This window comes from Gossypium arboreum, chromosome 13 (assembly GCF_025698485.1).
Source record: "Gossypium arboreum isolate Shixiya-1 chromosome 13, ASM2569848v2, whole genome shotgun sequence".
In the NCBI taxonomy this organism is placed as follows: Eukaryota; Viridiplantae; Streptophyta; class Magnoliopsida; order Malvales; family Malvaceae; genus Gossypium; species Gossypium arboreum.
Window position 1 is genome coordinate 124,269,554 of NC_069082.1, and position 26,837 is coordinate 124,296,390.

Here is a 26,837-nt window from a genome sequence, read left to right on the forward strand (position 1 = left end):
CACGAAAATTAATTCTTTCGAGATTCTATAACAGCCTCTTCCAACAATATAGTTTTCAAGATTCGATTTTGTATTCTCTCTTGAAAAGATAATATATCTTATACCACTGTACTCGACACTTAATTAATATAATTACATAAAATATTTAACATTATATAATTACATGTATGGTGATCACGAAACCTTTGATTTCATATATTAAATTCTTCTTTTAAATTATGATATTTATGTGTACTCTAATTTTTGTTTTGAATAATTTTAAAACATATTCGAATCTATATCCTTCGTATTGATAATAATGTACATGCCAATTAAATTAAGACTCAATCGACATGTGTATTCTAATTGAATCTCCTAATTAACATTTTATTAAATTCATTTAATTTATATAAGACACCATATTCTCTTTTAATTGTTTACATTAGTGGTGATTTCTTTCTTTATAAATTATCTTTTTGGTAGTTGAATCATTTGTTCTAAAAGATGCACGCAACAACCTTCTAGTTGGTAAGTAAAATTTTAAGAACCAAATAAAGACAAAACCTCTCACTTCATTCTCTAAAAATTGATTCCTCTTGTGGCATAATCCCGAGTGTAATCGGAGGAGGTTATACCTATGCATGAGTAATATTATTTCTGATTAGATTAATTTTGTTGGATTAATTCATCGTAACATTTGAATCGAAAATCAGTTAATATATATCAGTTCAAATAAAAGTTAAATTAATTTTTATGTAAATTATTTTGGAATATATTCAAAATAAAAAAATTGAGACAAAAAGTTGGTGGTTAAATTGATTTATAATTTTTTAATAATTTTAATTTTCTATTAATTTTTATGAAAATTTTAATTATTCATTTTATAATTATTATTATTGTATCGATTGGATCGAAAATCTGAACATTAACTTTAACTTGGACTGGACCGATCAACTTAAACCCTTTTCCCAACTCCTTTATAAACGAACCGTCTTCCTCTTTTCTTAGCTCACAAGCACCCTCTTTCTCTGCTAAGGCTCTCCAAAAACTCTTTGGGAAACCCTTAAACCTCTCCCCCCATAAGAAAAGCAATGGCCAAGGGCAGCAACAAGCTAACCAAGCTCTTATCGGTTCTAAAGAAGCTTAATTCATTCAACAGCAAGCAAAGCCGCACCCCCACGTCAACCGCCGCGGTGGCGGCTTCCGATATCATCTACAACGAAGAAAGCTCTGCCGATCTCCACCCTGTCTACGTTGGGAAATCCCGGAGGCGGTACCTTATTAGCTCCGACATTATCGACAACCCTTTGTTCCGTGAGCTCGCGGAACGGTCCGGTGAAGACGATGACGCCGTCATCAACGTGTCGTGCGAGGTGGTTTTGTTCGAACACTTGCTTTGGATGCTCGAAAATGCTGATCCTCAACCCGAGTCTTTGGAAGAGCTGGTTGAGTTTTACGCTTGTTGATGGTACGGAACGTAATTCGTAAGTTGTACATTGATCATGTAATAATAAAATGAAATTTATAGGCGATGTTAGAAGACAACAGATGTGTTAGTTTCAACGGCGAGGATTTAACCGAGTTCTCGCCGGCAGCCTGGTGGTGGTGGGGGAGATGACATTTTGTGTATCATTGTTGTTTCATTGTCGTTTAATCATGTTTCTTCTTTCTGATTTATACAAGAGATTAATATTTCATTTTTCTTATGATGTCGAAATCATAATAACTCAATCTTTGGGTGAAAAAAATCATAATCCAAACTTAATTTAATAATGCTTCGAAAAAAAAAAGTATATTACAGCAAAGCTTTGGGCTCCAGCAGCTTTCGTGTTTGTCTTCCAGATTTGACGATGTCTTGAATACAAGTTTTTTTTTCTTTAAAATTATTTTGAGTTTTGGTGAGGGAAGGTGGAAATTTTTCTAAAAAATTATAAAGTGTTGGTCGATATACCTTCATAAGTTGGGGTTTGAACTTCAAAAGCCGTCATTTCTTTTTCTTTGGTAGGTGATTCTACGTCCAACTCAATGAAACGCTCTCATTTTATGAATTCACCATAACCTGTTAAGATATTTGGACTCGATAAATTATAATATTAAGAAAATGTAAGGTTCAAATGACCAATGATGGGGTTGTTAGAGATGCTTTGTTTTTTTAGATAGACAGTGTTAGTTCCGTTGCTTTTCGTTTGCTGACAATAGGGGTATAAGGTTTGTGTGTATTAAATATAAAAAAAAGGTGAATTAAATATATGTATGAGGTTTATATTATAATTTTAAAAAGGGTATAAAATAATCTGACTTTACAAATTTATTTTATAGAGAGCGGTGGGGGAAGATTTTGGTAAGTGGAAGACACGAAATACTTTGTTCTTTTAACACACATTAGCATCGACGCGTTTGCCAAGCTGCCATGGCCATGCCACTCTTAAAACCTTCAAATCTGCTGCTTATTTTTCCATTTTTCGAATTTATTATATTTCTTTATTTTTATTAAATAATTTGCTCCTTCCCTTTGTTGTTATAATAAAATTGTTTCTCTATTTAGGCCATTAATTTAGGTTTTCAATAAGTTTCATTTGTGTTGAGTTTAGTTCACTTGAATGTGACGTATTTGACAAAATTAGAAACATGAGTCGAGTAGGGTGATAAGATTCCTAATCGAATTGCTTGAAGTGATTGGATAAGCTTGAAAGATTTTTTTTTTACCTCTTGAAAGAGTTTTGGAGAGTTTGAAGACTGATTTATCAATATTTTTATGTGATAAATACTTAGGATAATTAACCACTTGAAGAGGCCCATAAATAGGTTGTTTTGTGCATGTACATCAAGAATCATTTTGGACTGTCTTTGTCAACAGCTTTATTGTGTTCTTATGATTATTTTGTGACACTCTTTTTTATTGTATTGTGAGGTATTAGGTTAAGTGATTTGTGACAATTGGGGTTGCAATCACTTCTTTGTGTAAGGGTAGACTGGCTTAATCTAATAGATGATTCGAACGGTTATTGAATAAAATCATTCATTAGAAGGGATTTCGTAGACGTAATACCGTTGTGTCTAAATTATGTTAACAAAGATCAGTTATGTCTTTTCGACTATTATTTTTTTTTGCTACTTGTTTTCGTTTTAACTGTTGTTACACCAAATGTTAAACAAAGTTGATTTATCATATCTACAAACTAGCTATTTTTCAATATGTATTAAAAGAGTTCGATTAAACTCGAGTTGAAATTAAAATTGGTTTTATATTACTATTGCTAAGTCCCTACTTGAGTTGGTGTCACGAGCCAATTGGGCACGAACTCGATCATGAAACTTACGAAAATGTCCTTACATAATTAAAATAAGTCATATTATTCAAGGGTATCTTAGTTTTTTTTTTTTAAATTCAATAAAAAATTTGCATGTAGCCTATGCTATTTACATTAATAAAATATTAACATTACCATTTTAATATAGTAATTACATTTTAATGGTATTATGTATATTTTATTACTTCCACTAATTGTATGTGTTAATAATGTTTTTGATCGAGTTGTTGTCACAAGTCAAGTCAACATTAACTCAAGACTGACGATAACAACATGATAAACAATTGTACGTATTTAAATTAATTTTACTCACAATTTAATTTATTTTTTCATTTTACGTGTGTAATAGAATTTCTAAACGCTTTACACTTTCCAAAAGAGAATTCAAATTTAAATTTTGACTATAATTTGTTAGAAGGACTATATAAAATTAGTAATTTAATTTACTAATTAAAATAAACTGTTATTATCGAGAATCAATCATTAGAAATAATAAATTAAATTATTAATTCAATAAATTAATTCAACTCAAATTAACTCGTCTAAATATAATAATTTAGACTATTAAAATTTAAATCTAAAATCTTCAAATTCTTAAAACCAAAACTTTACCATTAATAACAATTTTAAGACAAATTAGGTACCTAATTTGAATACATATGTCTAATTGTGTAACTTGCTTTTTAACATGTACCCACATTGATTTTATTTAGACCAATCCCTAATTACCAACCACTTTTAATTCAATGATGATTATAAAGTTGAATACTTTTTATTTTCTTTTTAAATATTATCCTTACAAGAATTCGTTTAGAATGATGATTCAACTATAAGAATAAGAAAATTAGTTTGGTTTGATTAAAGTTGTGATTATTTTTTCTCGAATAATCTGATTATATAGTATTTAGAATTATTTATAGCTTCTTTTTATTTATAAATAAGATAATATTATGTTTTTGTATACTCGAACCTACGTCATTTTATATTAATAATAATGTTCATGTGAATCGAACTAAAACTTAATTGATAAAGCTGTAATTATTAAAATAAAACTAAAAATTGAAAACTGTTTTCCAAAGGATTATTTAGATTACAAATTAATAAAATTAAATTTAAAACACATGGTCTTTTAGTATTTATCCACAAAATTTGAAAAAAAAAAAAAAGAAGAAAAAAAAATGAATGTTTGGAATCCAAGTAATCCTTATCAGAAATAAAGAACATGGCAGCTGCAAGAATGATTATTGTTTTGACTTTTGACGTTGTTTTGTTTGTGTAATATTCCCAATTTTAGAAAGAAGAAAAATTAGAGTTTTATAGGTTATTAAGCGTGAATTCGATTGGTGTAAGTATTATTGTTAAGTTAGAAAGATTTAAGTTTGAGTATATTAAAGTGCATTATTTTCTTATTTATCGATTAGGGGCTATAGATAGTTTAGCTATTGTGTCAAAAATAGCAGATATGATCGAATTTATAACGAGATTATTAAAATAAAATAATTATTCTATATTGTGAATGTTAATGTATGTATAACAATTATAAACAATTATCTAATTAATTGATCTAACATTGGTGGAATTTAAATAAAAATAGGTCAATCATATTCTTTATTTTTTAATCAATCTATATTTTATAATATATACATGTAAATTTAATTTTGAAAAATTATTTGATATATCGTCGGTAGAGTATTTTAGATTCTACAAACGAATTAAGGGTTTGACAACTGTATTATAGTGTGTAGTAAAAAAAAAATTATATAAATAAATATGACACTTATCACATCCTCAATCCGTTTGTGGAGTCTAAAAACATCACGGATGGTGTATCAAATAATTACACTTTAATTTTTTAAGAATTTTTCATTATACATTACACTATTAATTCTTTTATTTTAAATATTTTTATTATTTATTAAATTTATAAATAAAACTCACGTATTCAAATATTTGGTTAAATGTATTCAATAGACAATAAAATTTATCAAAATTATAAATAATTTTATTAAAAAATTACCTTAAATAAATAATAAAATTTTGATATTTAAAATTAGATTAATATATATATTTTTACTTTTTAGATTAATGAAAAATTGGTACTTTAAAGATTGGTAATGCATTATAAGTTTTTATTTTCTTATTTATTAGCAAATAAGTTAAAGTTTTTAATAAATTTATTTACGTGTGATCGATTTTATTATCAAACAAGTTGATATGATATTTATTTATAAATGTGGAAAATTTTTAAATAATAAAAATATTTTGAATCACCCTCACAATTAACGTAAATGAATTGTAGCCTAAGCTTTAGTAATTTATATATTAGAATTTTATGATTTTTAATTTTTTAAAATTTTAAAATTATTGATTATTAATAATATTTTTATTATTTTAATTATTTTTAATATTCTAAATTACGTTCATAATGAATATAAATAAATGGTTGTTCAAGTTACATTTGTCCAGCTCATTTTGGACGTACATATTTTATTCATGGATCAGCCAAGTTCATTACAAGGAGCTTTGTATGCTGATAGGATTGTAAGTATAACGGGTTAACTGTTATTGTAACCGCTTAAATATTATTTTTGTCTATTAATTTTTTTTAAAATATACAGATGTGACATGCCATATGTTAAATTTTTCTTACTTCCGTCAATCATTTCACTGTTTGTTAATGGGCAAATCAGCCAATAACAATTTTCGTTGATTGAACAGCATATTTGATTTTTTTTTAACCGTTACCTTAATTGAGTGCACTTTTTCTGTAAGAGTTTAATTGATTTTTTTTTTTATAATTTTTTTACTAATTGTTTTGTAATCCTTTTGACTTATATATTAAATAACTTCATATTTAATATATAAAATTTAATAAAAAAATACATTTAGGAATAAGGGATTGATCTCCTTGCAAGGGATCAATCTTAGCATCGACCCATTGTCACGACTTTTGCACTTTCAACTAGCATTGTTCATCCCATACACCTGTTTTTGTTTTAAATTGAAAACAAAATTAAAAAATTTCCAAGTATCAAGCATGAATTATTTCTATTATCTTATAAAAATATTATTTTAAAATAATTTGTATAATATTTATGAGGTCTGTGTTACCATGGAGAAGACTTGGTTGGCCTATGAAGAAGTTAAAAGAAGAAAAAGACAAAGTCCAGTTAGCTGCCTTCCACAAAGAGAAGGTCCAGTCTCCGGTGTTTGCGGGTCTTTAGGGAAAAAAAAAATGTAATAAAAGCAGCAAATATAGGGCATGTTTGTCATTTCGGCATCGGGACTGAGTCAAGTCAGTCAACTCAGCCATGGGGCTATAGTAAAATAGGGAGAAAGGGACAGCCCACGTGGGAGATGGTCGTGGCAATCGGATTTTAGGGTTTTCAGTTGATAGCTCCATTCTTCCCGTCCCCATGTTACTCCTAGAATTTTTGTCCCCCCCTTTTATATATCACTATATTAATTTTGATTTAACATTGAATTTTCATTTGATGCATGAAAAAAAACCCTCATAATAAAAGTTATTAGAAACAAATATGATTATAGTTATAATTTTGTACACCTTGTATGATTTATAAATAATTAGATTGATTATTAGCTCAGTTGTATTGATATTATTGTCAGTATAGGAAGATATGGATACTCGAAAACACGTTATCCTCCTATTTAAGGGTTAGAGAGGAATTATGAATAGTTTTAGGCATTATATCAAAAAAGAAAATAATAAAACTTATAATGAAATTAATGTTCAAAAAATTTTAAATTTAAAATTCAACATTTATTGTGCAAATGAAACTACGTTGCCGAGCATTAATTTAAGTTGTATATTTATTTACTACTAAAATTATAATAATTAATTAATGTATTACTGAGTGTAAGTTGATGATAATGATCCAAAAAAGATTAAAGGACTTTTATGAGAGTTTTGGAATATATGTTTTTAATTTTTCGTCCTAATTAACTTTGAACTTGGCCTGCCAACCCTTGTCCATGAATTTGGTGTGTTGGTATTAAAATAAAAAGTACCACTATATAATATAAGATATTCAAGCATATAAAAGAATGATTTGAAGAATGGGAATTAAGACAAACAATACCCACGAGGAGAGAAAAAGAGAGGTGCCCATGAATGGACCATGCATATATGTTTAGGAGACCAACAAAATATTTCTATATTCATCATAATTGATTTCCATAGCATTAATTAATATATTGAAGGACAGTTGCATTATGAAGATAGTTTAACAAAAAAGAATGAAACATAAGAAGGTGTCGAAAGTTAACTTCTGAGGCCTGTTCCGATGTAATAATCAATAAAGTAGGGTGGTAAGATATAATAAAAATTCGGAGATGCCCATTCCTATGTAATAGTTAGAAATGAACATTTGTGTGAACCCATATACTTAATATATCCATATTCAAAATTACAATAGGGTTAGACATATGGTGCTTTTAGAAGATACTAAGTGAGCACCTAAAGACGTCGATCCTGACTTTCTGTTCTAGCTATGGTTAAGTCACTCGTTTTTCATTGTGAACACTTTTCAAGATTATTGAGATCCACTTGAGCATAATAATATCATATTCTCTCAAAAAGAATAATAGAATAGGCCCCATCATATATACCCTCACGCATTCCATGATGTTAATTGCCTTACCACGCCACCACTACCACATAAAAGGACTTCCTTATAAATACCTTCCAAAATGAAAGAAAAGGGACCTTCTCCCCCTTTAACAATCTTGAGCACTTAGTACTCCATGTACTAACCTTTTCCGGTGCTCGCAATAACTTTCTTCCTCTTGTCTTTTTTTGCTTTTTGCTTGCTTAATTTAATCGACTTCCTTTACACCACCACCTTTTTTTTTCTATCTCCTCCCTCATTAAAACTTGTATAGCAAAATTAATACCTACATTATTGTAATTCAAATCCATAGTTGACATGAAGCAACTTGTGTAATGTTGATAATGTTATAAGGGCCCCGTTTCTCATTGGAGGCAAAGAACAACAAAAGAACCTGATGAGTTGGATACCAAATTTTGCATGTTAAAGTGAAGGCAAAGGGATGTATGATGATTTATTTATTTATGGCCATCGTTTTGTTAAAATATCCCAATATATATTTTGTATAAATAAAACAAATCCCTAACTAGTCTTTGTATTCTTGCATGGTATAAGTGTAATAAAATACTATGTTCAAAGCAAATCTTTGATTGTTTGATCTTCTTTTTCTTTAAAAGATTCATCATTTTCAGTGGTGGATCAATAAATAAATAAATAAAATTTGCTTTTGGGACTTAAAAAAAAGTTTTTGAATGCAAAGCATAGGTCTCTTTCAACAAATATTGTATTTTTAATTTTGCACACAAACAATATATACATATATATATGTCCAATAAAATCCAAAAGTAGAAAAACCAATTAAACGACATGACATGTGATGTTCTCGAGTATGATATAGATATCCCCACGATTCCACCATGCAAAACTATGGGTTCTAACATCAGAAACAAAAATGAAACAAAAAAAAAGAAGAAGCAATTTTGTACAAAAAAGAAAGAAATTAATTAAGTACCCATGCATGAACATCTTGATGGAAATGTTGAAGCTAAAGACTCATAATTGAGCCCATACATTAGAAAGAGAGTAACCTCTCAGGGGTGGAAGTATAAAGTAATTTTATCATATATAAATTTAGTAGTATAAATTGTGATGGTTGAGGTTTTAATTGTCATTGTATTTTATCATATATATATATATATATATATATATTTTATATAAAAATAAAAGAAATAAGAGTATATATATGCGAAAGAAGAAAGTAAAGATAAAAGATAAAAAAATAAATTAAAAAGAACAAGACCTTCGTGTGATGAATTGGTTTTTGATCAGCTTGCTATCTTTTGTTTAAATCTTTCTTTTTTGATATATCAATGCCCCCCATTTACATGATTTTTGAATGGCTTTTTATAGCCATCTTTTACATGATTTTCTATTATTTCTTTTTCTATTTCTTTTGTAGGTGATGATGACAGACAATGGATATCAAAAATGGGAGGAAAATGAGACAAGTGAGAAAGTGGCTAGGTGGCTAGGATTTCTTGGTTTTTTTTGGGGGGTTAGGTTTTTTTTGGGTTTAATGGGCTTTTGAATTGGATTTAATATTTGGGTTTTGTAATGAATTTGGGTAGATATAAATGAGACATAGGTTAAAGGTTTTAGTGAGTTTAGAGATTTGGTTAGATTTTGATGAAATCGAGCTCAAGCAATTTGAGCTTCTACAATTACTATAGATTTATTTGTGTTATAAATTACATAAAATAATTAAACTTAAACCTTAAATATTCAAACTCGAATCTAACCTATATTTTAAACAGATGTATTTTTTCGCAACCCACCCAATACCTTTTACCAAACCCTCTCATCTTATGTCATGTTAAAATTATAGCATGTAATGAGTGTTAGATCCTTCTAGATATACATTCTTCCACCAAAAAAGGTTCATATGATTATTTTAAGACGGAGTTCATATTATGTTACGGGTTAATTACATAAGGTAGAAAACAAGCTTTTGCATGAAGATTAAATGAGAAAATCATCCACCCTGCTGCCAATTCAGGATTCATTACAAATTGGCTTTAATTAAAAAAAAAAAAAACAACTGATATAAGCCATTTCTTTTACATGAGCACAAAAATTACTACATTTACTGGTTCTTCAATGGCCCTGTGGCCTCAAACACTAAAACCTCAATTGTAGCTACTACGTTTAAGTGAAACGAAACCTTCCCAAACAAACACTGAACTACGAAACAGTAGGAGGTTTTTTTTTTTTTTTCTAGAGCTCTGCTACCGGCCACCACCGTACTACTTCGTAATAATAACGCTTTCAGAGTTATGTTTTGTCTACAGGAGGATTTTCTGGGATACTCTGCATGAATGTAGCTGATATGTTAAACAGTTACCTGTAACTGATGGTATTTGAAATGTTTTGAAAACAAGTATATACCTTCGGCCAAATGTAAGAAAACACTGGAGAGCAGCTGTTGAACTATTTTTACTTGTATGGGGCAAAAATGATCGATGAGTTATGCCCGCCAAACCCGAATGAATTCGACAATGCCGCCTTAACGTTCAATCTTTCTTTATTTGGCCCCACAAGCACGCTTGTGTCCTGGAAAGCAAAATTGAACCATGTCGGAAAACCGAGGGAAAAAAACTACAGTATGTACGTGTCACAAAGCAAAAACTGATGAATGAGAAGGAAGAAAGGAGAAAGAGAGAGAAGAGGCAACATACCACTCCTACATCCGGGTTTTCCAGGTTGATATTTGGATGAACCCAACCAGTTCGTATTGCCTACGATTAACAAGACATTACCATGTCAATGTTCAGGTTCTGGAAAAGGGAAAGAAAATGGGAGAAAGAAGATACGATGCATGATTCCTTTCATCCCTGCTCGTATCATATAGCCACAAAACAGAAATAGAGGAAGTAGGGAGAACAATCTTCTCGAATAAGAGAACATAAACAACAAAAATTCAGCACCGTGCAAATTCTGTGCAATCTGCTTCCTAAATCCAAAATAGGAACATAACCAAAACTCAAAATTGCATACCTGTACTGTTGCAACAGCTTCCACAGCACCGGAAGCTCCTAGTAGGTGACCAATCATTGATTTTGTAGAGTTCACCCTTAACTACAAATGATGGAGATCTTATCAATAATCACAATGCATAAATTTGAAAAACAGAAATGCATGGAGATTCAATTTTTCAAGAAAAGTAGGTGAAATTACCTCGGGATTTTCTCCAAAACAATGAAGAAGAGCTTGGTATTCTTTAATGTCTCCAGTTGGTGTCGATGTAGCATGAGCATTAATATAGTTTATATCTCCTCTAGATACACCAGCGTGAGCCAAGGCCTTTTCGATGCAGAGAATGACACCAACACCTATTTTTAAATTTCACGAGATGGATGTTAGTTTAATTGTTCATACAGTAACATGCACTGCTTCAGAAAGAACATGTAAAACATCACTAATTATATAAATGTGGGTTATCTTCACAGTTGGGAATACTCGGACAAAGAGGCATAAGTTGCAATCTCATGATATTTATTCTGCTCAATCACGAAAATCAAGAATCTAATGTCAAGACATGCATGTACTCGATAATGCCATGAGCCAAAAAAAACTTACCCGCTTATATAAATCATTGTTTCACGGAAAAACAATAAAGTAAAAGCAGCAAATTAAGTCTCAACGTCTATATTTAGAAAATAAAATCGGAATTTAAGAAGAATTGTGGTTATACAGATGTGGCTCATTACCATCAGGGTGAGGCTCGGTCATGTGATAAGCATCACAAGTGAAGCTTCCACCAAGGAATTCTGCATAGATAGTCGCACCTCTCCTCTGCAAAATCAGAAATCTAAACACGGTAATTTCCTTTCTACAAAAGAAAATAAGTACTAACCTATTGCTTACAACATGGATTTGTAGGGTTTGAAGACAGTGTACCTTAGCATGCTCCAATTCTTCCAAAAGTAGAACCCCAGCACCTTCCCCCATGACAAATCCATCGCGATTCTGGAAGAAAAAATAGAACCACTATCAAGGTAAATAGCACGCACGAAGCAAACCAAGGAAAATTAAGTTCCTTTGATTAGAAAATGCTCGATTAGAAAATGCTCGATAAATATATAGTGTAACTTTGTCAAAAAGACCATGTGCAGATACATATCATTTGTGACATGAGTTGTTAAGATATGATAAACACGTTGAATACTCATTCAAAAGATTAGAATAGTTGACATTAATTACCATGAAGTTTCATTCATAAATGCATTCTTGGTTTTACTGCTTTTGTTCTATGAAGAGGGGAAAATGAAACAACAGCAAAAGGAAAAATGATAGTGATGAAGCTCAAGAGTTTTCGAAATATTACAGCATCCCAAGGGCGTGAAGCTTTGGTAGGATCATTGTTCCTCTGAGAAAGCGCTCTACAAGCCACAAATCCCCCCAAACCTAAATGAAAAAAAGGATAAAATAGAGTATTACATGCTATACCAAGCAGAAAGATTATAAAACAATGCTGAATAAGAAAGTTAGAACAATATACCAATGGGTATAATTGCTGCATCGGAGCCACCACAAAGCATCATATCCTGCAATTTTGACACAAATACGTTGTTATAGTGCTATCAATCATACATGATATATTGGATGTTTTTCTTTGCTAGACTTACAGCTTCGCCTCTAATGATATGGTTTGCTGCATTTAATATGCAAAAGTTGCTTGTAGCACATGCAGTGGAGATTGAATAATTAGGACCCATCCATCCCTGAAGAAATCATCAGTTTAAAGCTCAAACTCAAAATTTTAACATCCATCAAGGTCTATCTTAACATTGCAGAATCTAAATTTAAGCTAACCAAATCCATTGCAAGCATTGCAGAACCCATATTTGTTGTAGCAAACGGTACGCAAAAAGGATTCATCTTCCTGTATGAGATCCTCAAAGCTTCAATCGCATCATTGAAAACCTGTTCATTCCACAACAAGCAATGTATATGACTCGATGGATATAGAAAGAAAACTATATACCATGACACTTTCCTTCTTCTAGCAAAAGGTTTTACCTTCATGCCACCCATTGCTGAACCAATCAAAACTCCGCATTTCGTTTTATCTAACTCCTCCATTACATCTTCATTTACTCCCCCATCTTGCAAAGCTTTCTTTCCGGCAGTAAGAGAATAAAGCATGAATTTGTCCATCCTCTTGGAAAGTTTCGGTGCGACCCATCCATCAGTTGAGAAAGATTTGATCTCTCCAGCAATCCTCTGGAGAGAAAACAGGAGCAGTAAGAACGAGCAGCAGTACAAACAAGAGCAAAATATGAGATTCCAAAGACAACTTACTGTCGGAAACTGAGCGCAGTCAAAAGTCTCGATTTCACTTATACCACTAACACCCTCAAGCAGGGTGTTATAGAAAACATCAGGCTCATGTCCAAGCGGAGTTACTACTCCCATCCCAGTCACAACCACTTGTCTTTGCTTCGTAGGAGGCTTCTTCTTCGTTGTAATCTCTCTTGTGGGTTGCACAGCTATAGCCATGGCTTGTCCTAAGTTTTTTTTAAACAAATTAACCCGCAGAATGAACTTAATTTAACCGGTAAGTTCTACAAATAACACATATAAACAATCTCATATACATACAAAAAGCCCAAAATTCTAGAATGCAAAACAAACATTTTTCCATTTAACCCATGAAAACAAAACAATTAATACTACCAACCTACAACAACTTGTTAAAAAGAGAGAGAGAGAAAAGCAGAATCAATTATATCTATGATTTAATTATAGCGAAAGAAGTACAAAAGCTTGCACATGTATAATCTGTTTGTATTAAATTCACATTATCTGATGAAATAATGATTTTCCATGGCTATGGACTTAACAAGAACTTAAAATCAACTATATTTCTAGCTCTTAATTTTGTTTTAAAACAAAAAAAAAAAAATTCTTGGTGAAATTGTACAGAGGAACATTTATTATATCCCTATTTTCATTTCTAGACTTGCTTTCAAGAAAATCAATTAAAGAAAAAGAGGCAAAAACAGAGCTCTCTACAGGAATTAAAATTCATAACAATAAAAAAGAAAAAGAACCCAGATTTGAAAAAGAAACATAATATGTTACCAGAATGATGAGCTCGTCGATTGAGCCTTTTTTGCTTGCGATTTTTATTGAAAGGAACATTTTTGGAGCCGAAGAAAGATGAAAAGCTTCCATTTTGACCGAAAAAGCTACCATTTTTGGAGGAATAATAATCATCACAAGGCTCAAAAGCCAAGCAAGAAGCCATCAAGCCTTGAATGGTGGATCCACGGAAGGAAGAAATCAAGCCCACGTCTTTGTTAGGGGTTGCGCCGCCACCACAGCATTGAGAAAGGAGAGCCTTCCTTCTATTACGAGCCCAACGGCCGAGCCTGTTCGAAGAAGCGGAGGCTGATGAGTTGAACAATGGAGACCGGGACTGGTCTTTACCATACGTTACCGACATACAAGCCGCCACCAGCCAAGTGCATAAAGGACTTGCCAGTGATGAAGATGCCATCATCCCCCCGAAAGAAAAAAACAAATAAAACTAAAAATTATATGTGAAAAAAAAAAAGATTGTAAAGATTTGGGTCCGGATAAAGATAGAGTATTTATGTGAGGTTAATAAAAATCTAGCAACCCATCAATGGAAAAAAAAAAAGCAAAACAAAAAATAAAGACTGAAATTTTGATGAAGAAGAAAATCGAAGTTGCATTCGATATTTTGGGGGAAAAAGCTTTGAATCTGGGCAATCTCAGTCGTTTCCCTTTAGACTAAATGACTGCACTGCCAAGTACTCTCTTTTTTTTTTTAATTTTTGTTTTTTTAAATTTTTATTTTTATTTTTTCTCCCCCTGTTTTCAGTGAGAGTTTCAGTTTTTCTCTCGAATGAGAAAAACAGAAACAATCTTTTTTATTTTTATTTTTGTAAAAATAAGGATCTATGACCAGAAAAATTGTTCTTAATTTATCAGTGGTAATTTAATTTTTAATGATAAAAATAGGTTTTCTCATTGTGCTCTTTTGTATCATAAGGTTTGAATCGGATCGGATAAATTTGGAAACTGTTGAAATATCGATTCAGAAAAAGTATTAAATTAATTAAATTCATTAAATTACATTAAAAGATTATTTTAACTCGATTTTTATATTTTTAATAATTTTATATATATTCAATATATTAAATAAAACTACATATTTTTAATATGATAGAAATAAAAACTAATTAAAATTAAAAGGATAATGAGATTTTGACAATGATAAAAGAAATTAAAAATTTTTAATCATGTATGAATTTTAGTTTAAAATTTTTCTCATTTAAATTTCACTATTATAAAATTTATATTAAAATAGAAATAAAAAATAATTTATACTTTTTAAGGATTTAAAATGATTTTTATTATAGCACAAAGAGATTAAAAATTGAAACAATTACCTCAACTAAAATTCGGAAGTGATTGGTGATGAAGGCCCGCACATACAATTGCACGAGAGAAGGAGAGATAGAGAGAGAGAATGAATGAATTAATGAATAAACTAAAAAAGGAGAGCTTTTCAGCTTTATTATTCCATCGTTTACCTCTCCAACTCAAATAACAAACAATCAATCCAGTGCAAACCTCCATTCCAAAAGACTCTTTCTATTCATAGAGGAAGACATGGAAATTGGGATGATAAGTGTGAAAATTCCCCAAATTTATTCATGCATGTAGCCAATAGTTAAGAAGACACGTAAATTGAGCATTTGTCCTCCATTATCACGACTTTAATATGCATTGAAGCCTTTTTAATCCAATAGGTAAATCTCTTCTTCTAAAAACCCTCTTTAACTTGTAAGTGTGTTGTTTGATTGCTTTCTCTCTATATGTGTTGAACTCGAACCTCTATAAACATTTCTAGTAATTGTTTTGCTCAATCTAGTTGTTTACTTGCTAGTTTGCTAATGATGAATAGTAAACCCCCTTCAAAATCATCGAGTTGAAAATCAACTCATTCGCAAATTTGATCGCCTAATAACTTACAATAGCTTCTGTTGCAAACACATCAGGTATGTTATTGTTCTACTCATATAAAATCCCATGATAAAGTATTGAGATTTTGTGCCTTTGGTGTGGCTATTGTCAGTTATGCTTATAATTTTTCAAGCAGATTAGTTAATAAAATTTCATAGTAAAATTATTACCTTGTATATATTTGTCCTTAATGGTTTTTGTATGGAAAGAAAAATGAACAAATAAAATATTAACTCACTAATTACATAATGTTTAACTAATATTAAGTTGCATTAGAGGAATGGATTATGATGTAACATCTATGGTAGTTGCACCCAAGCTGACTGCAACATATGACAGTCCATTTCCTAATGGTTATTTGTATTGTAGCTGTGAAAAAATAAAATAGAATAAAATAAATAAAAATAAAGAACACAAAAATTTTACGTGGAAACCCTTTCGGGAAAAAAACCACGGGCAGAGGAGAAGAAAATTCACTATGTCGAAAAATTTTTACTCAAATACAAGAGGAATAGACTAGTCTATTTATAGGCTTGCAAAGCCATATTCTAGTAGGATTGAAACACCTTATCCTAATCAATATAAAATAGATGGAGTTTAATAAGGTTTAAAACCTTATTCTAAAATAAAATAAAAGAAGTCTAGTTTTATATGGATTTTACTTTTATTTTATTTTCCATCGTATTTTATTTAAATAAGAATTTGGGTCACTTAATTCTAACAATCTCCACCTTGACACAAATTCTCAATGAACAAGTTCTTCATCGCGAACTTTCAATAAACAAGTTCTTCACCTCTTCCAAAAAACCCTTAAGGGTTTAACTTCAACAATGAACACCAACCAAGTCTAAGCAATGCTCAAACTTGGTTATAGGAAGTGACTTAGTCATCATATCTGCAGGATTTTCATGAGTGCTAATTTTGCTCACAACAATATCACCATGAGCAATAATATCACGAACAAAATGATACCGAATATCAATGTGTTTTGTTCTCTCATGAAACATTTGATCTTTTGTAAGAAAGATGGCACTGATTGTCACAAAATATCGTGTTGATTTGAAGGTCTTCATTGAGTTCACTAAATAGTCCTTCAACCAAATAGCTTCTTTACAAGCCTCGAAATCGCCATGTACTCGACTTGGTAGACAAAGCGATCGTAGTTTGCAAAGTGGCTTTCCAACTAATTGCACAACCTCCGATTGTAAAGACGTAACTCGTGAGAGATCTTCTTCTATCAAGGTCTCCAGCAAAATCAGCATCAACATACCCTATAACTCCATCTTTAGTTCTTCCAAACGTAAGCAAACATTAGTAGTGCCTCGTAAGTATCTTAAAATCCATCGAATCGCTTTCCGGTGTTCTTTACGAGATTCGCCATGTATCGCTAAGCTGACCGATCGCATATGATAAACGGACGTGAACAAACCATAGCATACATGAGAGATCCTCTTGCACTAGAGTATGGAACATGTGACATGTACTCAATCTCATTATCGATTGAGGAGATAAGGCCGATGAAAGTCGAAATGGTCGCTAAAGGAGTACTAACAGCTTAGCACTCTGCATATTGAACTCGCAAAGAACTTTCTCAATGTACCCTTCCGACTTAGGTACAATTTACTTGCTTTTCTATCTCGAGAATCTCCATACCAAGTATCTTCTTTGTTGGTCCTAAATCTTTCATCTCAAATTCTTCACTTAGTTGGGCTTTAACCTTTCTTATCTCTCTTTTATCTTTTGTCGCTATCAACATGTCATCAACATAAAGAAGTAGATACACAAAAGAACCATCACTGTTTTTCTTAAAGTAGACACAACATCAAAACTACTTCTTTTGAAATCATGAGAAGTCATAAAGGAATCAAACCTCTTGTACCATTGTCTTGGTGACTGTTTCAAACCGTAAAGGGACTTTTTCAAGCAAGCAAACATAGTCCTCTTTTTCGAGACTATAAAACCCTCTGGTTGTTGCATGTAAATATCTTCCTCAAGTTCTCCATGCAAAATGCGGTTTTACATCTAACGCTCAAGCTCCAAATCATGCATGGCCACAATACCAAGCAAAGCTCGAATCGAACTATGCTTAACAACCGGAGAGAATACATCTGTGAAGTCCACTCGGAATTTGATCAGTAACCCTTTGCAACAAGCCTTGCTTTATATCCGGGTTCTTCAACTCCTAGAGTCCCTTCCTTCTTTTTAAACACCCATTTACAACGAATGCCTTTTTACCTTTAGGAAGTTTTACAAGATCCCATGTTCTGTTTTTGTGGAGTGATTCCATCTCCTCTTGCATAGCAAACATCCACTTTTCTCGAGTCTTCACAGACTAATCGCCTCGAATAATTAAATGGCTCTTGATTCGCATCTATATCTTCACCACATTTAAAGCATAAGCAACTAGATCAACCTCGGCATACTTCTTTGGAGGTTTAATTTCTCTTCTTGTCCTGTTTTTGGCGATAGAGTATTGCGGTGAAGAAGCAACTCTATTCTCAATTTTGTCTTGGCTTGAGGAGTTGATTCGGATTAATCGATGCTCCACCGCTTTTGGTTTTCTTTATTGGAAGAGTCTTTAAGAGATAAGTTAGGTAGCATAGCGTTTCATCAAAAACAACATCTCTGCTAATCACAACTTTTCTATTTTCAGGACACCATAACTTATAGCCTTTTACACCACTTTATAACCAAGAAAAACGCATTTAATGGATCTCGGTTCCAATTTTCCATTATCAACATGAGCATACGCAGACACCCAAAAATCTTTAAATCGAATAATTAGCGGGATTACGGACCATACCTCTTGTGAGTCTTTTCTCAATGGCAGCGGATGGAGATCGGTTGATCAAAAACATGCAAGAGAGGTCGCTTCGCCCAAAATGACTTGGTAAGTTGGCATTTGACAACATACATCGAACCTTCTCCATGATCGCTCGTTCATTCGTTCGCAACGCCGCTTTTGCTTTGTGGAGTATGACGAATCGTCAAGTGTCTCATGATCCTTCGACTTGCACAATCTATTAAACTCATCGTAACGAACTCTAAGCCATTGTTTGTACGGAGGTATTTTATCTGCTTTTCCCATCTGCTTTTTCAATCATAATTTTCCAAGACTTAAATGTGGAAAACACATCGCTTTTCGCTTCGGAAGAACGCCCAAACTTTTTCGGAAAAATCATCAATAAAGGTTAGCATATAATTAGCTCCACCTCTCGAAGGCACTCGGACGGCCCCACAGATCGAATGGATATACTCCAACGCTTCCTTCGTGTTATGGATTCCTCTAGTGAATCGAACTCTCTTTTGCTTCCCAAAACACAAGGCTCACAGAAATTCGGTTTGCAAATTCCTTGCCCATTAAGAAGTCCTCTTTTGCTTAATTCGCCATGCCATTCTCACTCATATGCCCTAGGCGATATGCCAAAGTTTAGTAATATCATCATCGACAAGGAAGAGGAAGCGACAATTGATCACCAAGATATGAGAGAACCTCAGAAACATATAACTTGGCAATCTTTCTTTGCCCTTTCATCACAACAAGGACCCTTTGAAATCTTTAAAACCCCACTTTCATTTGTGTATCTGCACCCTTTTGAATCAAGAGTACTCAACGAAATTAAATTTCTTTTCAATTCGGAACATGCCGCACGTCACTAAGTGTTCGACAACTCCATCAAACATCTTAACTTTAATTGTTCCAACACCTGCGATTTTACATGAAGCATTATTTCCCATCAAAACAACACCTTTGACATCGTTTCATAAGTTGTAAACCAATCCCGATTGGGACTCATGTGGAAGGTGCAACTGAATCAAGTATCCACTCGCCACTTTAGAATCATTGATGAAGCAACTAGAAGTTCACCATCGCCGTAGTCTTCTACAACATCGCTTTTACCGAATTTTTGGTTTGTTTTCCTTTTGATTCGCAGCCTCCCTTTTAATCTTATTTTGTAGCTTATAGCACTCAGATTTAATGTGCCCTTTCTTCTTGCGAAGTTGCAAGTTTTACCTCTGCTTGAAGATTTCGATCTACCCTTAGATTTACCACGAGGATTCCGTTCTCGTGTTCTACCACGATCATCATCAACATTCCGGTCTTGTCTCTCACGAACAATGAGACCCTCTCCCGAGAGTTGGGTTTAACCACAAGATGCTTCATCTTATCATACGAGGTTAAAGAATCATAAACCTCATCAACCGTGAGAGACTCGGCTATATAAAATCGTGTCTCTAAAGGTTGAATAAGACGGGGCAACGAACAAAGTAGAATCAACCCTAGATCTTCCTTATCATCTTGAACCTCCATGGCCTCCAAGTTTGAGAGAATTTCTTTAAACACATTAAGTGTTCGTATGTGACGCACCTTCCTCCAAACGATGAGCATAAAGACGCCGCTTCATATGCAACTTGCTTGTTAGAGTTTTCGACATACATATTTGTTCTAGCCTCTTCCATAATGCATTGCAGTTTTCTCTTTCATCACATCCTGTAAAATTTCGTTGGACAAATGCAGATGTAATTGTGTTAATGCCTTTCGATCCTTACGCTTCTTCTCTTCATCTCGTTAATGTCGAAGGCATCTTATCTATCCTCAGCAGGCATCCTCTAGATCCATCTGCAAGAACCGCTTGCATCTTAATTTGCCACAACGCAAATCTGTGTTGCGATCCAACAGTAATTTCATACTTCAAAGACACCATTACCGTGATCGAGATGAATAACACGGAAGCTCTGATACCAATTTGTGAAAAATAAAATAGAATAAAATAAATAAAAATAAAGAACACAAAAATTTTACGTGGAAACCCTTTCGGGAAAAAAACCACGGGCAGAGGAGAAGAAAATTCACTATGTCGAAAAATTTTTACTCAAATACAAGAGGAATAGACTATGTCTATTTATAGGCTTGCAAAGCCATATTCTAGTAGGATTGAAACACCTTATCCTAATCAATATAAAATAGATGGAGTTTAATAAGGTTTAAAAACCTTATTCTAAAATAAAATAAAAGAAGTCTAGTTCTATATGGATTTTACTTTTATTTTATTTTCCATCGTATTTTATTTAAATAAGAATTTGGGTCACTTAATTCTAACAGTAGCATTATTGGAACTTTACATTATGTATGTCAACAAACTGAGTCAATACATGAATTCTCCAAAAGTACTCACTAGCAGGTAGTGAAGCCTGTGTTGAGATATCTTAATGGAACTTTGGATCATGGCTTATACTTCACCAAAAGTTGTTTTGAATTGGTTTGTTATTCTGATGCTGACTGGGCATCTACTATTGAAGACAGATGATCCACCACAGGTTACTGCATTTACCTTGGCTCCAATCCAGTTAAATGGTGTTCCAGGAAACAAGTTCTTGTTTCTAGATCCTCCTCAAAAGCAGAATATCACAATCTTGCAAATTGTGTTGTTGAACTACTATGGGTAAAGTAGCTGCTGACTGAAGTTGGTGTCCATCTACAACATACTCCAGTAGTGTGGTGTGACAACACCTCCACGGTGTCAATGGTAACCGATCCAACTCATCATGCTAAGGTTAAACACATGGAGATTGATCATCACTTTGTCCGAAAGAAAATTCATGATGGTATCCTGCATGTCAGCTTTGTGCCCTCAGCAATCCAAATTGCAGAAGTTCTCACCAAACCTATCACTCCAAAGAAGTTTTCTTCCTTTCAAGATGCCTTATGAGTCCTCTCTTTGAGAAATAGTCAACCAAAGAGGTCAACACAAGACAAAACATCGGGAGAATGTTAGAGTAGTAGCAGTTGAGTAGTTAGTTTGTTAAAGAAAGGTTAAAGAAGTTAGTAGTTAAAGATAGTTACAGAAGTTAGTTAGTTAGCAACTTTGTAGCCTTTGATATCATGTGTATAAATACAAATCATACATTTAATAAGTGTAGAATCGAAATATTAAATCCATATATTAAAACTGTAAAATTTGAAAACGAATCAATAAAAAAATAATAGAGAATCAATTCGTTATCAATGGTTCAACATGACGAGGCTCGGATGCCACTTGTAAGAATCGTAAAAACAATATCTGATATAAACTTAAAACTGTAAACCAAGATATGTCATGTCAAATCATCAAGAATAAATCAAGAACAAAATTAAATGCGAAAGTGTACCTAAATCCATTGATTTCTTGGAATCTTCGATCTTATGGTCTTGATCTTTCAAATTAGCACACAAGTAATTTAGAGAATCTAACTCTCTTTTTTTCTAAATATTTGATATTAGAAAAGTTACGTATGTATAATTTGGGGACCATAGACCTAACATATAACTTTGTACATTAATTGTAATTTCTAATCAACCTAGCATCAATTACAAATTAGTTACTAGAGTATCTACACATATTTGACCCATGCTTTATTTAATAACTAAATCCCAATAAACCTTAACTAAATTACATCACTTTTAATTTGGGCTAATTTTTTTATGATAGTAAATAATAACATGTAATTACTCTTATTATATATGCGATGTCCATATTTTCCAACATAAGAGAAATAAATATAGTATTTCTTTTAGATTTGAGGATATGATGAGAAGGAAGGTTAATGGTTGGTTATGGGGGAATTTTTTAGAGTTAAAATAATGGAAGGCATGTAATGTTTTGGGAGAAATAGATTTTTTTGAAACCTCTTATTGGATACATATTCATAATTTGCCTTTGATTATGTTGACTAAAGAGAATGTAATGGAGTGGGAAATATTTGGGGAATATAATGGAGATTGAATATACTAATAGATTACATGGAATGGGAAATGAAATTATGAGGTTAAGGGTTATTATGAATGTTGATAAACTTTTGGGTTCTTGGGAAAGGGAAGGGTAAAGTATGAAAATGTAACACCCCAAACCCAGCCTAGAAGTCTAGACCAAATTCGGACTGCTACATAGATCACCGAAGTGATCGTAAGGAAATTTTACAAATCAATTTATCCCAGTAAACCAAAAGCATTTAAAATCGTTTAATAACTAACTAGTTCAAATTTAAAATAAATCTCGAAGTACAACCCGTTAAAAATATACGAGTAAAGGCACAAATTGGAAACGGTACCACAGCATTATAAATCCTTATAGTTTAAATTAAATCGAGTATCAAATAAAAACAAAAGTGAAACTTATAGTTCAATTCCTCTAAGCCTGCCCAAGACCTCCGCGTACTGAGTCTAGCAACTAGAATCCAGAACTGTACCTGAAAGGGGAAACAGAAGAGGGGGTAAACTACTCGACCTCAGTGTAAGATCAAAGCCAACTACTACAGAATCAGAATCAGAATCAGATAATCTAGAAAGTAATTCAAAAGCGGTACATATTTATAGAACTATGCGGAACTAGTTGGTACATTCTAAATGGATGTACCGGCAGATAACCATATTTAGCACATATTAAAACACACTCAATTACACAGTCGCTATAATGGTTCAGTCAGACAGTTACAATCAGAGTACATAGTGTTAGAAATGCTTTTCGATCAAACAGTATAACAGTCAATCGCATTCACAAACAGTCAATAAAATGCATATGAGTGCAGTTGAGTTAAAGGAACCCACCTATCCAGCCAACACACCTCTCCGTCCCCCATCACACCTCAATAGAGTTGTAAGCTCATTCAACCAATCACTCAATGTGAGGATATAATCAACCCATCCAGCCAATCCTACATTCCATATGATGTCATTCTAGGTTGGCCGGTAACGATGGACATCAGCATTGTCCTTGACCCTCAGGAAATTGGGATTGCCCACAACCCTCTGGGTATTAAGGGCTATCAATAAGGTGTACAGTGCCATGCGGAAGTCCACGGTACAGACATGCAGTATGAACTACCAGATCAGATATATTACGCAGCAAAGCTAGCGTATAAGTCATCTTGTGCAATGCGGTAAACCATGATGCAGACGCAAAGATAACGCGCCAGACCAGATAGTGGTACGTAGTGTAGCTAACGTACATGCGGTACAGTGCAATGCGGTAATTCGCTATACCGTTATCAATAATGTCCACGACCCTCAGGGTATTGGGACAGCCCACGACCCTATAGGAATTAGGGGCTATCAGTAATAACCAGCAGAGCAGCTGCCAGTTCAGATTAGACTCCCTTCTCTTCACAACCCCACCCAAAATAGTTTATGCATATGCATGTATGTATGCAGTTAGATGTCCACAACCAGAATACCAGTCTCAGATAATTAATCAGAAGCAAACATTCACCCAGATAATCGAGTTCAGAATCAAACATGTCATATACCCAATCACAAAGAGCACATTATTCAAACTCAGATCAGAGTTGTAAATACCCTCACTAAAGCTTAACCAAGGGTTAGATCATACAGAGCAGCAATTACCAGTAACTTTGACCTAACAACAATATTTGGCGAGATAGGGCCACACGCCTGTATGCTTTGGCCGTGTGGGGGTCCAAACGCCAGTGTGAAGGGTAGCACACAGTTGTGTGGCAGAGGCACACGCCCGTATGGTGCAGGGACATGGTCGTGTAGACAGGACATGTAACTCACTATCCAAAATTGCTAAAATAAGGTGTAGGGAAGTCATGGTCGTGCGAGGGTCTCACACGCCCGTGTATCCACCAAGCACGACCGTGTGTTTCGAAACATACACCCGTATGGAATCCCTAATCCCCAATCAGTCATACGACCATGAGGCTAGGCCGTGTGACCCTAAATCTCTAAAACCCTAATCCCCAAACTTACACGCCATTATGGACCAAGGGACACAGCCGTGTGAGAAACGACAAAATCCTCAAATCGGCCACACGAGTGTGTGGCACCAAATTTGGCCCGAAGCCCTAATTCCCAAATCTACACGACTGTGTGCCGAGTCGGGAGGCCACGAAACCACCTCAACATAGCCCCAAAACCACCATTTAAGCCTCCGTAACAGTCTCTAGCCTTTGACTTATCAACATATATCAAATACTAGCGTTTTTCCCTCTCCTACAACGCTTCAAGACCCAAAAATGATGGGGTTAATGCACATTCAAGGAAAACCGAATGTACTTGGCAAAATAAAACAATATAGTCGAAGTTAGAATCCCACACCTGTTTTCGACGACGAAAGAATGACGAAAGAATGACAGAGGAGTGAAACTCCAGAATCCGCAATTAACCGGTTTTTAGAAAGAAAATAGCAAAAAAAAATGAAGAAGGGAAGAGAAACAGAAAAGAACGTGATAAGGAAGAAGAATAAAATTAAAAATTAAAAATTAAAGTAAAAATAAATAATAATAATAATCATAATAATAATAAACAAATAAACTAAATAAGTATTTTAACTTAAAACAGAAATAAATAAAATGTTTTTCAAAATTTCCACACAAAGACTCGAACCAATGACCCAGAGTCAAGCTAACACACTTTCAACCACCAATCCAACAAACTTATTTTGCCATTAAATTGCGCTGCTAAATACATAAGTACCACCTCCTCACTGACCTTATGCTCAAAACCCAAAACTTCTAGGCCAAAAATTCAGGGCGTTACAGAAAAACTCAAGAGATTTTTTTGTTTCTCTTGTGGTGAACTAGAGGACATTTTAAAGAATTATGGTTTGTTGGGGGATAAATAAAATAGGAGTTGGTAGTCAGCAATGTGAGGCATATATAAGAGCATTCCAAATTAAGATTTCAAGTAAAGAAGATGAATCTGATAAAGAAGATAGAGAAGTTAATGTGAGGAGTAAAAAAGGTGATAGAAATCAGATTGTAAGAGAGGAAGAGGATGTAATAAAGGATAGAAGGAAAGTTTTTGTTAGGAATGGAGTTGAGGGGTCATTTTGCTCTTTGATCTAATATATATGGATTAATTTTTACTTTTTTTGAGTAGAGAGGGCAAAATGTAGTCCAACCCCTAGTACAAGACCTCCATGGTACTTTAACCTCTAAATTTGCTTTTTTTTTTCCGCTTTATAGTCAAATATCAAATTTATATATAAACTTTGATACAATTTGAAATATTGTATATCAACTTTAATTTGATGCATTTGAATCAAAATTTGTGTATATTTTGTTATATGTCAATAGCTTGAAACCTGAATCCTAGAAAAGATTCGAGCCTTCGAGTCATGACTCAACCATGAGAAGACAACAAGCGAACCAAATCGCAGAGCGAGGCAACAAACCCAACTCACAGAACCCTTACGCTAACTCATAGGGCAAGATCGCAAGTACAACTTGTAGAACTAGCTTGCAAGATAGGGTTACAGACCCAGCTCTTGAAGACCTAGGAAAGGTCGCAGTCTCACCTCATATGTACTCAAGGAACTTGCAGAAAGTGCCACGTGGTCCATAGGCCACCCAGGCACACATCCAGTAGGTATTGAGCTCGCCCTGAACGCTAGTCTAGGAATAGAAAGGACCGTGTGCTCTGTAGACACGTGCCCAGCAAACTTGGAGCTTACAGAGAATGTCAGTATTAGGAACAAAGAATGTCAGTACTGGAGACAACAGAATCAAAACAAAATCATGGAGTCTTATCATGAGCTATAATGATAACAGTAATAAAATGTATAAATATCTGGATACTCGTATCAATAAGACACAAGCAAAATACTACTCAACAAATTTTAATATCTATCTTTTATATTTTTAATAGCTTTCTCCTGTGAGATACACATGTTAAACTACAATAGGTTTTTGTGGTCCAAAAATAAATGACATTGATTCTCTGTTTATGGGAATGTTATGGTGGTGCAACGTGGTGAGGTCAAGTCACGTCCACTTATTTTTAAATTAATTAATTAATTAAAATCTATTAATTTTTTATAAACCTTTCGCTTTAAATTTTATTAGCATAATTTTCATTTACTAATTATTTTTAATAATGAGAAAATAATAGTTAATTACGAAGTTATATAATTATTTTTAAAGT

At 33.1% G+C, this 26,837-nt stretch overlaps 2 protein-coding genes across 3 annotated transcripts; one reads left to right on the top strand and one right to left on the bottom strand.

Moving 5' to 3' along the window:
- Window positions 1–990: 990 nt before the first annotated feature.
- LOC108463224 (auxin-responsive protein SAUR76-like) lies at window positions 991–1,661 on the top strand. The gene has a single exon (XM_017763167.2). It carries the CDS (start codon window positions 1,071–1,073, stop codon window positions 1,443–1,445), a length of 375 nt encoding a protein of 124 aa, XP_017618656.1. The 5' UTR covers window positions 991–1,070; the 3' UTR covers window positions 1,446–1,661.
- An 8,203-nt stretch (window positions 1,662–9,864) lies between these two features.
- On the bottom strand, window positions 9,865–15,535 carry LOC108464305 (3-oxoacyl-[acyl-carrier-protein] synthase II, chloroplastic-like). Of its 2 annotated transcripts, XM_053024102.1 has the most exons (15): window positions 15,340–15,535; window positions 14,003–14,292; window positions 13,220–13,425; window positions 12,938–13,141; window positions 12,731–12,841; window positions 12,544–12,639; window positions 12,417–12,462; window positions 12,243–12,322; window positions 11,816–11,884; window positions 11,626–11,710; window positions 11,093–11,247; window positions 10,913–10,993; window positions 10,594–10,653; window positions 10,304–10,468; window positions 9,865–10,225 (listed from the first exon to the last, which is right to left on the bottom strand). In XM_053024102.1, the coding sequence occupies exons 2-14, from the start codon at window positions 14,166–14,168 to the stop codon at window positions 10,352–10,354; spliced, it is 1,476 nt and encodes a 491-aa protein (XP_052880062.1). In that variant the 5' UTR covers window positions 14,169–14,292; window positions 15,340–15,535; the 3' UTR covers window positions 9,865–10,225; window positions 10,304–10,351. The 2 variants fall into 2 exon arrangements, with proteins under 2 accessions (XP_052880062.1, XP_017620024.1); XM_017764535.2 differs by lacking the exon at window positions 15,340–15,535 and having other exon boundaries at window positions 14,003–14,940.
- Window positions 15,536–26,837: the final 11,302 nt, after the last annotated feature.

Coding starts and splice junctions, on each gene's coding strand:
- LOC108463224 (XM_017763167.2), top strand. CDS start 1,071: ATGGCCAAGGGCAGCAACAAGCTAACCAAGCTCTTATCGGTTCTAAAG.
- LOC108464305 (XM_017764535.2), bottom strand. CDS start 14,423: ATGATGGCATCTTCATCACTGGCAAGTCCTTTATGCACTTGGCTGGTG. Junction 12,640..12,730: donor CAATGCTTGCAATGGATTTG/GTTAGCTTAAAT, acceptor TGATTTCTTCAG/GGATGGATGGGTCCTAATTA. Junction 10,994..11,092: donor GTTTTGGAGAAAATCCCGAG/GTAATTTCACCT, acceptor CATCATTTGTAG/TTAAGGGTGAACTCTACAAA.